The sequence below is a fragment of the Bufo gargarizans genome, chromosome 5 (assembly GCF_014858855.1).
Source record: "Bufo gargarizans isolate SCDJY-AF-19 chromosome 5, ASM1485885v1, whole genome shotgun sequence".
NCBI classification, from domain to species: domain Eukaryota; kingdom Metazoa; phylum Chordata; class Amphibia; order Anura; family Bufonidae; genus Bufo; species Bufo gargarizans.
Window position 1 is genome coordinate 197,217,497 of NC_058084.1, and position 13,093 is coordinate 197,230,589.

At 41.3% G+C, this 13,093-nt stretch overlaps 1 protein-coding gene across 18 annotated transcripts in view; it reads right to left on the reverse strand.

Moving 5' to 3' along the window:
* Nucleotides 1-531: 531 nt before the first annotated feature.
* Nucleotides 532-13,093, reverse strand: part of LRRFIP2 (LRR binding FLII interacting protein 2) — a 106,956-nt gene continuing 94,394 nt past the window's right edge. For all 18 annotated transcript variants that reach the window (XM_044293396.1, XM_044293399.1, XM_044293397.1 and 15 more), the window contains 6 exons: nt 12,276-12,408; nt 9,096-9,145; nt 8,902-9,019; nt 8,203-8,282; nt 2,211-2,315; nt 532-1,877 (listed from right to left, as the gene is read on the reverse strand). In XM_044293396.1, coding sequence (XP_044149331.1) covers nt 1,767-1,877; nt 2,211-2,315; nt 8,203-8,282; nt 8,902-9,019; nt 9,096-9,145; nt 12,276-12,408 — 597 coding nt within the window. In that variant the 3' untranslated portion in view covers nt 532-1,766. The remainder of the gene's footprint in view (nt 1,878-2,210; nt 2,316-8,202; nt 8,283-8,901; nt 9,020-9,095; nt 9,146-12,275; nt 12,409-13,093) is intronic.

Genomic DNA, 13,093 nt, shown 5'->3' on the forward strand with positions numbered 1-13,093 from the left:
AGCCACAAATATGGCAAAGGTAGTCCACTTTACAGGACACAACTCTCTCCATCCACTTCTATGGGAGTCATGAAAACAGGCAAGCATGCTGGCATGGCTAGCTCTCACAGAACTGAATGGAGGGACCATGCACAGCCACTTCTCTATTCATTCTCTGCCTGGATGCAGTGGCCAGAAAAACCATGTCCTGGAGATGGGTCCCCGAGACATTTATAGCATATCCTAAAACTGAAGATTGAAATAGCCCTAGAATCAGACTCCACTAATATTGGGCAATATGTTTTTGTCATTTTCGTTGCTTATCATTAACACAAAGCTAAAAATGCGCTTTCTGATTGCAACCTTCATGATTGACTCATCATATTAATCTTATAAGTATGTTATAAACAGATTGTAGGTGACACAGTTTACACTAACTGTTATAAAACCCAATAAAACTCATGAATAAGAAAGGATAGGACTTCACATTGCTTTTAGCCCCCGAAAACATAACGTTCTCAGACTGAAGGTGAAAATAACATGACCATAAAGTTACCTGTTTGAAGTGAGCAGTTTAATTGGGTACATTTTTTTTTGCAATAAACTTTCTTTGAAAATAAAATTGTAGGTATAAATTAGCCCTTTTCTCATGCTTTAACATTTTTTTCTGGTCTGCAAAGAAATTGTTGGTAAGATAATCCTAAATAAATATGAAATTAGAAACTTTAACAATGACACGACCATTAAAGTCTCCATTTAATAGGTCCCCGGCAATTTGCTTAGTCTATTAGCTTCACTCGAGCAACAGATTATAAATTTTACATTGTACATCAAAATCCATCTGACATACTGAATGGGTCCGATTTGTAATGTTAGCCAAATCATCTCATTAAAATACTATTACCAGTTATGCCATCACCCATGCAATAAAAGAATATACAGTCCCTGTCTGGTGTTATACAATTTGTATACAAATTAAAATATTTTTTACAAAAAGTATTTTTTGTTCAAAATGTATAAAGTTTAATGAATGCACATTCTCTTCCCCCCCCCCCCCCCCCCCAAACTGTAAGGTTCCCAACAACGAGTGTTAGCATAATTCCAATGGATAGCTTTGAACAGCAATTAGCTGAAATTACAGTGAGGAAGGCACTTGGCGTTTTTAACCCCTTCCCTGCTGATCTCTAGTTCGATATGTGACAACATTAGACACATAATAACTGGTCTGGGCACTTGCTCAGCAGAAGGCTCTCCATGTGAGATTTCCTCTTTGATATACACGTTTGGCAAGTATAATGCATGTCCATGAATCCATGACTACTTTATGCAGGGAAGGGGCCTGGCGCAATCTGTTCAGCATCAGTACAGTATTGAATAGGCATTATTCATGGCAGATATTCCTCTTCATGCAGTAGTTTCAGTTCACCAGCAGAGGTAAGCAGCAAACCACAAAAAGAAATGAGTGTGAGTAAAGTTGATTATAACAATGTGAGGGAAAATAATATCCTATGAAAAACAAGGAATCCAGCGTGTTGCGCCTCAAATCAGAAATCTACCCAAATCAGCGAGCTGAAAAGGAGAAATCATGAAGGCGTATTAATGGGTTAATACTAGTTCTTCACTCCTCTCATAAATTAAAGATTGACAAGTCACTCTGCTGTCAAGAATCCGGCAGGCTCAGCCAGAATATGCACCAAGAGTGCGAAGAAGAATGTCTATAGTAGGAGACCAAGTGAAGGCGCATTGTTTTGTGGAGCAGTGCATTACGTTGTTGTGTGTCATCCTCTTTACTGCTGAGACAGAAGTGCGTTCCGGTTGGCCTTCATCTTCTCTAACCTTTTCACTAAGTGGCTGTTTGTCATCTCCATCTCTTCCATTTTGTCCTGAGTAGTCCGAAGCTGTTAAAAACAAATGAAACGTGTGTAAGTCACCAACACGTCTAGATGTAGGTTGTGAAGACTAGATGTAGGTTGTGAACCAATCCCTCCAGGACAAGGGGTTAGTCTGTAAAGCCCAAAATTCACAAAGTGCATAAAAAACATGAAGGTCCTGATCTACCACGTTTGGATGGCTATTCTTATAGCAGAAATTTAGCCAGCCAAACAAATTAAATGTATATATCCCGCAACATTGAGAGCCAGTTCTTGGAAAGGAAGAAGCCCAAATAAGCTGTGTTATCAATGCCCCAACATACAGACAGAGAAAATCTAACCTCCTCAGTTATTATATACCTCTCTCTGAAGTCTTCTCTTTTCTGCTTTAAGTTCATCTTCTACCTTTTCTGCATTTTCTGCTGCAGATTTATATCTCAACACTTGTCCTTCAAGCCTAAGAACCTAGAAAAGAAAGAAAAGAAATGTAAAACACAAGATGCATCATTTTCAAGTCAGCTTTTAAGAATGCGTGTGCCAAAAAGGTTGTTCACTGTTTCCAATAGCAACCAGCAGAAATATGAATCACTCAAATATAGTAAAAGTTATGTTTTAATGTAGATGATACCTACATGTAAAACTATAAAATGATGAACCTAAAAGGCTATCTGCACTTTTACAACCATTTGGATTGGTTCGGTGCATCTAAAATGAAAACTATTTGCCGAGTTGTATTAAGAATATGTTATTTTTTGAGTTTACGGCACCTGCATGGGTTACAGACTACAAAATAAACCTACGTGTTGTCACTTTCTGCTGTCATACCGTATGTTGCTCCATCCCCTCTGCTAGACAACTAGCAAGCTTGCTTATTTAGATGGTCATGTGCCTCTTGTACATATCTGAGAAGTGAGCAGAAGATTCGAAAGGGCTATGTGCATGCATAGTCACTATTCAGCCTAGTGTTCACATTTGGTACATTTAATGCAGGATCTCCCACATGTCTATATTAGATAATAAACTGGTAAATATATTTGGTCACAGAAAATTATTATTAAGAAGCAGTAATATATCCTTTTTTTCTTTTAGAATTTTAGGCTGGTTTTCATTTTCATTTCAGCAATACTATGTCATTGAAGATTAAAAGGGTCGTTTCATCTGGGACTTTGATGGCATATTGCTAGGATGTGCTATCAAAGTCATATAGGTGTGGGTCTCATAGGTGGGACACGCACTTATTTCTAAAACAGGCTTATTTCTAAAAAGTGAAGGGGAGTGCACTTCTATAGAATTTAATGGAGGCGGCCTGCACATGCACAGCTGCTCTCCGCTCACTTCTGCTGACATTTTCAGATACAGTATCTCTCTCTAGCAATAATCGTTAACAATATTATTGCAGTGCGCAATGGGTATCATTAGAGAAGTGGTCTGCATTTTTATGCTAAAGATGGGGACCATGCAACTACCGTAATGTTTGTGGTGCGAACATCAGTGCAATTTATTTGCCACTGTGATCCGGATGCTGTTAAACAGTTGGGTTGTGGTGTCAATATGGCCTAATTCGGCGCAGAAGAGTGATTAAATAAGCATGGGCTCATGTTCTCTCCAGTTTCATGCATGCTCTCCGATTGATGCAGGGAGGGGCTGAATCTGCTGCATGTCTCTGTCTGTGCCTGTGGTGAATGTGGAGTGTACAAAACGAACACTGGCAGCCCCGTGCAAATGGCAATCAAGATGGTGGCCACTGCGCCAGACACATTCTCTTCTGCGCTTGTGATGAAGCCCAACACATGCACAGATACATGCAGCAGAATCTCCTATATGTGCTGAATGCCTTCACAGTAAGGTCGTCTGGGTATACCCTGTGAGCACCCAGTCTTAATTGCTACAGAGGTAGCCGATACCAACTTCTGCTGTTAATATACCGGACCCATAGACAGTGGGGGACCCTGAAACAAGGTGGTGGTGTAAGTCAGGGCTTCCTAGGACAGTGACCGCTAGGTGGAGGATTACAGAACTTCTTTTAGAAAGTGGCTAACACCTTTTTTTTTTTTTTATATCAGAAAATTTTTATTAGATTTTTCCGAAAATCAAAAAAAAAGAAAGCAAAGGAAGACCGTCTGTACAGCATACATGCAACAGTTGATGACAAAAATACCATAGCATTACACGATCAGGACAAATAGTTACTGACATGAGTATCTCAAGTAACATAAACCATGGTACAAGAAGCACATAAAATCACGTAGTCTAGTTACAAAGTATACCTGGTACAGAACCACATTTCCCATCCAATAATTTATAAACAGGAAATCAACCCTCCCTACCCAACTAAAGCCCAGTACCCCCCACCCCACCCCACCCCCCCTCCCTACCCGAGCGATGGAGCGGATCCAAACTCCAAGATTGGAAATCTTATTAACATGTCAAAGGCACATCCATCGGTGTACTCCTCCTGTCTGTGTATCAGACCTCTTCACACCCGACCTGCGTAGTACTACACACCTTCATACAGCATACATCCAGAGTAAAATAGCATAGAGTAGATAGAGAGCCCACATAAACAAATACTGCGCCTCTACCTACCCCGTAGTCCGACTACGAGGAGAGGCTAAACCGGACACTGTACCCTGCATTTCTCCCAGTTATCCCATATTTTGTCAAACTTCCCAGCAGTTTCTTTTAACATACACACTTTTCTCTAAGCATAATATATCTGACATTCTATTGAGGAATTCTCCCCTAGTCGGAGACTGAGGTCTAAGCCAAAATCTAGCTATGAGTTTTCTAGCTTGAAATAGTAGACGCTGTACTCCCAAACAATGATGACGATTTTTGATGTCTAATATCCCGACCACACATGCTCTCGGACCAGGCGGAACGGCAATATTATATGCGTCTTTTATTAGGGCCAAAACCGCGGACCAAAAGTTCCGGAGCTCCGCACAATCCCAGAACATGTGTAACAAGGATGCAGGGCCCCTGCCACATCTAGGACAATCCGCATCTTCCCGAACACCTATCCGGCAGGCTAACACCTTTAAGACGAAACAGACTTATGGGTGTTTAGGTGAATAGTAGACACAGTCTGGTCTGTAATCACTTCTTGATTGATGTCCCACAGCACCATTACATGCTGTTGAGCTCCGCTTTCCATACATTTCTTTGTATACTTAAGTGTCCCTCCAGTTATAAGTGAATAATTACTATAAGCTTTAACTTTACCATGCAGATGACTAGTAAAATCTTTCTTTCTTATGTAGAGGACCTAACAACCACCAATGATTATAAATTAGCAATTGCTAAATTATTGTACATTGCACGTAAATCCATTGCAAAACACTGGATACAGCCGATCTCTCCGACTAAGTCAGAGTGGATAAATATGGTCAATCATATGATATCCATGGAGAGTGGCATCTATATTAAAAGGGGCACTGTACAAAAATTTAAGAAGCAATGGCAGGTGTGGCTGGCTGGACCTGGGGGGGAAATCTCAGAGATTGATGCATATTTGGAATGGAATGGTCCTAAGGGGATTTGGAAGCTAAGATGTAAGAGAATTGGAGCATTTTTGTCCATGTCGAGGGAGATGACCACACGGAGAGGGGGAGGTGGGGAGGTGGGGAGGGAGTTGGGGGGGAATGGGAGATTTAATAAAGATATATTTTTTATTTATTTTTTTGATGCAGTGTCATTGACATGCTGATTTGGATAAAGTATGATTGATTTTACTGTATTGATATCCTATTGTCATATAATGTATGGTTTATCTGAACAATTGGCTGCATGTAAAATCTTTAATAAAAATGATCTGATTAAAAAAAAATCTTTCTTTCTGAGCTTCCGTAGTAAGACATCCATGCTGCACACTTCTGAAACGGACTGAAAAGCTCCAGAAGACAGGGCATGGTGTATCAATATGTCCCCTATCCAAACTTGCATTCATATCCAGCAGGAGCAGCATTGTGAGGCACACAGGGCTCTAACAACAGAAGGAGGACACTACCAATGACCTACTCTACATTGTCACAATTAAGCTTATAGTAAATACTGCAAGCATTTGATTTGCTCATTTATAAGTGGAGGTGCACTTTAAAGGGAACTTGTCATCAACTTTGTGCTGCCCATACGAACAGCAGAATAAAGTAGAGACCGGTGAGTTGGTTTCAGCGTTCTGTCACTTAAAAGTTAAAAGAGGTTGCTGAGAACCAACATCACAATCATTGCAGACTGGGCCTGGAAAAGAGTCCCGGCCACCTGAGAAGAGTCCTGGTTATTCATGGATTCCTGCTCTCCTGCCCACATGCTGATGACTGACCGTCTTCTACCTAGTTTTCTCCCTTTCTCTCTAGGAGAGAACTGCCAATCATCAGCAGGGATAGCAGGAGATTATGAATAACCAGGACTCTTCTCAGGTAGATTTGACTCTATTCCAGGCCTGGGCTGCAATGATTACGGTATGATGCTGGTTCTCGGTAACCACTTACTTTTAGCCCATGATTGACAACACTGAAATCAGCACTTTTCTCAGAGAGGTCAGCATAAGCATAAAGTTGATGACAGGTTCCCTTTAAGGTTTCACTTCTTCACCTTTTTTAAGACCTCTGATTGCTGTCAGTCAATGGAAAGATTCTTATTTGCATGTGAAGGATGCCTTAAAGGGATTCTCCGGGCTCTCCTATGTTGATGACCTATTCTCAGGATAGGTCATCAATATCAGATTGGCGGGGTCCGATGATCAGCTGAATGGGGAGACTGTGCATGCAGTGCGTATGTGCTGTCTCCCTTCTCTTTTCTCCTCCGCTGCTGCTGTCTATGGCAAAGACTATAGACAGCAGTGGTGAACAGGAAGAGACACAGGACATGCGCACTGCACGCTCCTTCTCCTCATACAGCTGATCGGCAGGGGTGCCAGGCTGGTGCCCATCTGATATTTATGACCTATCCTGAGAATAAGTCATCAACATAGGAGTGGGCACTTTCTGGCTACTGTTGGCTAATGTGTATGTGAGTGGTACTTAACATTTACTTGCCTTTATAGCCTTTGTTGACTGCCTGTGCCGTTTGCCTAACCTCATAAGTCATGTCCCCTTGTTGGCCAAATATTCAGTGCTGTCCACACAGAAGACCTGTCCATAAGATGGTTGCTGATGGAGAAGGCAAAAATAACTCCAGACACATCACTCAGCCTTCTCCACACAAATACACCACATCTGCCACATGTACTTGCAATGTTGAGTAGGGCAGGTGTAGGTGTACTTTAATAAAGAAAACTGAGTGATTTACCTGGTCACATGACCCCCCCCATCAGCAGCTATTTTATGGACAGGACCTCTGTGTGGACAGCACAAAAGACTTGGCCAAAAAGGCAGAACACTTTATGAAATTTAGAAAATGGTGCAAAATAACAACAAATTAGTAAGTAACAATAAATTAGTAAGTGACGTGAAGTTGTCTTACAAACACACTGGTCAACAGTAGCCAGAAAGTAACTCACCCCTTCAAAGCTAAAGGCACACAATCAGGATTGCGCGCGGAAAATCCGCACTGTAGGTCATGAACATTTTATTCTATGAGAATTTGAAATTCTCAGTGCACACGATGCAGATTTTTTTCAGCGCGGATTTTGACCTGCAGTGCAGATTTTAAAATTTGCAGCATGTCAATTTATTTTATTTTTCCTGACCGGATTTTCTTCATTCACTTAGTAAAATCCGCATGTGGAAAATCCGCATGCAAATCTGCACCAATTGATGCGGATTGACCGCACAGATTTTCCTGCTAACACCTGCGGATTTCAGTGCAGATGCTCCGCACATGAATCCTGAACGTGTGCATGTACCCTTATAATACATTCTTTATAACTAACATCAGTTCTGAGACACAGCTACATGAATTTGAATGGTTCAGGCTTTTTACTCAATAGGTTATTTTATTTCAATTCTGACAAAATTTTAACTTTCTGTATTTTTCTTCATTGTGCTAGCCATTTTCAAAACGGGTAGCACAATGACCCATACAAGTCAATGGGGCTAATAACACATCCCTTTTGCATGGATCCAAGTGCCCAACCCAGTAATCTCACTGCAGGTTCTATTCGTGTCAGTTTTTTGCACATAAGAATTGTCTTTTCTATTGATGGGAGTGAGAAAAATAACAGAATGCATATAGGAGCTATTTGTTGTTATTGGCTATGGTCTTGTGCGTGAGGCCTGACAGTCAGAACTACATGTATCCAGCAGTAAATAGCACATTACAGAAATGAAAGTTTCCGTTCAATGCAGAAAACTTTCAAGACCTGCGGGAGTTAAAGTACCATGATAATGACAATAAAAAGTACTGTACTTACGTTCTGTTCTAGAGTAGTTATATCTTGTTCCGCTTTTGAAAGTTTGAACTTGAATTCACTAATTTGTCTATTGGCATCCCCTAGATACAAAACAGCTTCATGAGTAAAAGTAAATGAATTGTAAAAAGAACAGATCCTTCTCTTCATAGGCTTTACTTAACAGGCAAGTCTGGAATTAAAAGGGAAAATCTGATCGCTTTCTATACACAGTCACCAAAATGTACGCTGTAACATTTTGGAAACAAATGAATGATTTTGTTTATGACCATCCATAATGTTACATTAAAGGGGTATTCCTATCCCAGACATTGATGGCATATCAATTCAGATAGGTGTGGGTTTCAGAGGTGGGACCACCACCTGTCTCCAGAAATGGGGGCCCCCCAGTGCTTGGCGATATTAGGAACTCCCATACTGTGGCTGCACATGCATGGCTAATCTCCCTTCACTACAGAGGTGGGACCTGCACCTATCTGACATTGATGGCATATCCTAGCAATATACCAGCAATGTCTGAGATGGGAATGCCCCGATAAAAATTTCCAGCATTCATTCCACAGATGAAGTCAATGGATTGCAGCTAAGTTCCCAGGATGCTCTCTGGCGAGCGATTGTAGTTGTGTGATTACACCTTCAAAGGCCACTTATGTATCAAAGGTCCTGCAGACACTACATACATACAGGTAAATAAGCACTTACTCTGCATTTCAATCAGCTGTAGATCAGAACCATTTTCCAGTCCTGCGGAGTCTTTCGAGGTATCGTTTCTAACATTCTTATGACGCTCTTCATCAAGCTGCAGCTTTAATTTCCTTATCTGCAAGACATTGATCCAATTTTATTACTTTTACCAATGAAAAATCATTCCAAAATGAAAGCCATGTTATGCTTACCTGTGATACAAGCTCATCCTTCTCATCCGCCAGCTTCCGCAGCCTAACATCTGCAATACACATATTTCTGCTATTAAAGTTTACAATGCAAAGCTCTATGGGTATGTATTTAGTCTCCCACCAGCCCGATGGCACTACACTGCCAGGGAAATATCAGTAATACTGAGCACTGGTGGGTTGCTTCATCCACTTCCTATACATACTGGAAGCACAAAAATAGGGAAATTGCTGACATCAGGGTTTTCTTCAACTAGGTAATAAAAAATGTATTTAAAACTGCAATGGCAGATAGAAAGTGCATCACGACAGCTCAATAATGCTGTGGCTCAACCCGTCCGTCAGCAAATGTAAATGGCCTCCTGGAGGAGTATAGCAAAGTGCAGGAAACATTATGTGAAAGTTATATTTGATCTTGTTCTAATTTTCACAAGCTAGCATTAAATATAAAGAAGATTTTTTACACGTCAGAATATTTAACCGTGTCTGGAGAAAACACAATGCATTAATGTTTCCAGGACTCCTACATTGATGGCGTATCCTCAGGATAACTCATCAATATCAGATCAGATATGGGACTGAGCTGCAACTAGGCCATGTGGCCAACAACCATGTAGTCACTGGCCTAGTTGCCGCTCACCGGACCGCTATGGCCGCTTTAAACAGCGGTGGTAGTGTTGGACCCCTGCCGATCATAGATGTTATCTATATATGAATCCAGGAATACCACTTTAAATCAAAGAATGTTCTAAACACACACTTAAAAAGCAAGCAGCTGTAGCGACGTGCCATTCTGCGGTTAGACAGACAATAACCAGAGAAGACGACATGATGCATTGTATTTACAAAGCTACTCACTACTGAAATGTAGATGAACATTGAAAATGGTGTTTAAAGTGAACCTGTTAGATGGCCTAACATTCCAGCTTTAGTACAAAAACTGTACAGGAGCATCTATTCTTGAACTTGTCATTAAGCCATTTCTCTGTTATTCCTCCTGGAAATGTATGAATAATTTTATAACTGGGCCGTATGATTCCCCTTCTCAATACGGGGTGTCCCTGTATGGATGAAACTTTGCCACAGTATGTAGGGACATACCCTACTGACAAAGGAAATGCTAACAGAGAATGTATTGATACATTTCCAAGAGGAATAAAAGAAGAATAGCACAAGGCAAGAAAAGGTGCTTAAACATTGTTATTTTACGGACATGTCATATAATCTTACAGGTTTACTTTAAGGCTCATTTCACTTGAGTGATACAGAACTCGTCTAATTTCTATCAGGTAAAAACTGCCGATTTTGCTTCACGTTTCCGTCAGTTTTTTTTCTGAGTACATTCAGTTTGTTAGTATTTCCCGTGGATGTCAGTGTTCATCAGTTTTTTACTTAAGTACAAAAAATAAAAAAATATAAAAGAAAAGAAGAAGAAGAAGAATACACACCCAGCATGTCTAAGCAACCAGTCATGGAAAAACAAAGTCTTTCGGTATGCTTCAGTTTTTTCACTAACCCATGGACTTGAATAAACAAGTCCTGCGTGAAAAACTGATGAAGACACAACATGTTGCAATTTTCTCTGAACCTGAGGTGAACTGGCCCATTTACTTTATTGCCCAGGTGTTGTTCGTCAGACAGCACCCAAACATAAAAGTTAAGTTACACTTTCAAACAAAGCCAAATGAGTGAGGGGCTGTCTCGCTTTAGCCAATAACATTCAATATGCAGACAACGATCATACAAGTTCTGATTTTAGACCACTATTTACAGTAATACATGAGTAAGGCTACTTTCACACTTGCGTTCGTCGGTCCGCTCGTGAGCTCCGTTTGAAGGAGCTCACGAGCGGACCCGACTGCCTCCGTCCAGCCCTGATGCAGTCTGAATGGATGCGGATCCGCTCAGACTGCATCAGTCTGGCGGCGTTCAGCCTCCGCTCCGCTCACCTCCGCACGGCCAGGCGGACAGCTGAAGCGCATCCGTTCAGACTTACAATGTAAGTCAATGGGAACGGATCCGCTTGAAGATGACACCATATGGCTCAATCTTCAAGCGGATCCGTCCCCCATTGACTTTACATTGAAAGTCTGAACGGATCCGCTCAGGCATCTTGCGCACTTAGAAATTTTTCTAAGTTATTAATGCAGACGGATCCATACTGAACGGAGCCTCCGTCTGCATTAATATGATCGGATCCGTTCAGAACGGATCCGATCAAGCGCAAGTGTGAAAGTAGCCCAATACTGCAGATATAGAGTCCAGGACACTACTTTTTATTTTCCTACTGCTCCCATTCCCTCACTGTCAGTGCTCAGAGCTGCAATGAAATACATTGTCAGGACTGCTGTGCATGAGCAAATGAGTCCTCTCCATTATGTTAGAACAGCACAGCAGTCCTGACTGTGTATGTCAGTGCTGACAGTGGGGGAACATATAAAACAGTGATGTGAACTACTTATCTGCAGTACTACACATGTATTAATGTAGATAATAGTCCAAAATCGGAGTGAGAGTCCCTATAATATATTGTGAGTGTCCATATTGCCTCCTTCCACCCAGCGGTGGCCATGCTTGCACACTGGGACCGCGCATAGGCACACATGCGCTGCTGCTCCTGTCCTGGACACCTCACATCTGCGCTGCCGCATTGGCCGTAACCCCTGGAAATGAGCCGAAGTGAGACAATCCCTTTAACTGATCATTTCCATTTGGTCCAACTAATTAATAAAAGAAACAGATGTCATATTCCCCAATTGTATACAGTGTCAGAATCATGTCTGGGTTTCTCATAAGTGATCATTCGGTAAAACCAGGAATGGATCCTACAAAGAGCTAAGGTATAAGGCAAAGATTTGCACTTGTTCTGTGCAGGTGCCACTCCTGGTTTTGGGTTACAATCACTGATGCAAAACAATGATCAAACACTGTGTGAAAGCAGCCTTAAGCCTCATTCACACGTCAGTCTTTTGGTCAGTGATTTCCATCAGTGATTGTGAGCCAAAACCAGGAGTGGAGCCTCCACAGACATAAGGTATAATGGAAAGAAATGCACCTGTTCTGTGTTCAGAGCCGCACCTGGTTTTGGCTCACAATCACTGATGAAAATCACTGACCAAACACTGACGTGTGAATGAGGCATTAATCTGTATACAATGTACAATCAATATGGTTTCCATTTACCAAGTGGACCTTCTCCAGCAGATTCCAAAACTTGTGCAGCTTCTTGGGATACAACAGTTATTTGCCCAACCACTGGCTCGTGGTTGATATCACCATTAGGAGTACCATCTGGAATAATAACTAAACCGTGTTTCTGGGGGAAAAAAACCAAATAAAAATGTACAAGAGCTGCATTAGTCACAGACAGTATAAAATTACACCAAAACAGAATGTAGCTAGATATGTGTACAAAACGTCCACTACACAGATGTACCATACACATGGGGTTATAATCAGAATCTATAAGGGAAAAATGATTCTAACAATTGTGCTCTGGTCGACCCCTCCACATGGCTATTAATGGGTTTCTGTTGGTTTTCTTAAAATTGGATCAATATCACGGTAAAAGAGAATGGCCGCATTCCTCTCTGGCTCTGGTTTGTCTTGGTGACCCGTTTAATGTGGTTGCTACAGACTGACGAAGTCCTAACTATGAGGGTTGGTTATTTGCGGGACAAGTTATATGTTCTAATGGCACAATTTAATATTGTATATGATGTAGTGGCAGGCTGGAAAAATTCTAAATGGAGTGGAATAGAAAAATAAATTCTAATTTGCTATAGTTTTATGAGTTTTTTTTGTTACAACATCACTGTGCAGTAAAACTGACATGTAACGCTGGGTTCACACCTGAGCGTTTTACAGCGCGTTCCTACGCGCTGTAAAACGCACAACAGGCAAGAACCAATGATTCCCTATGGGAATGGTTCTCACCTGGGCGTTTTACAGCGCGTACGATCGCGCTGTAAAACGCCCGACGCTCAAACAAGTACAGGAGC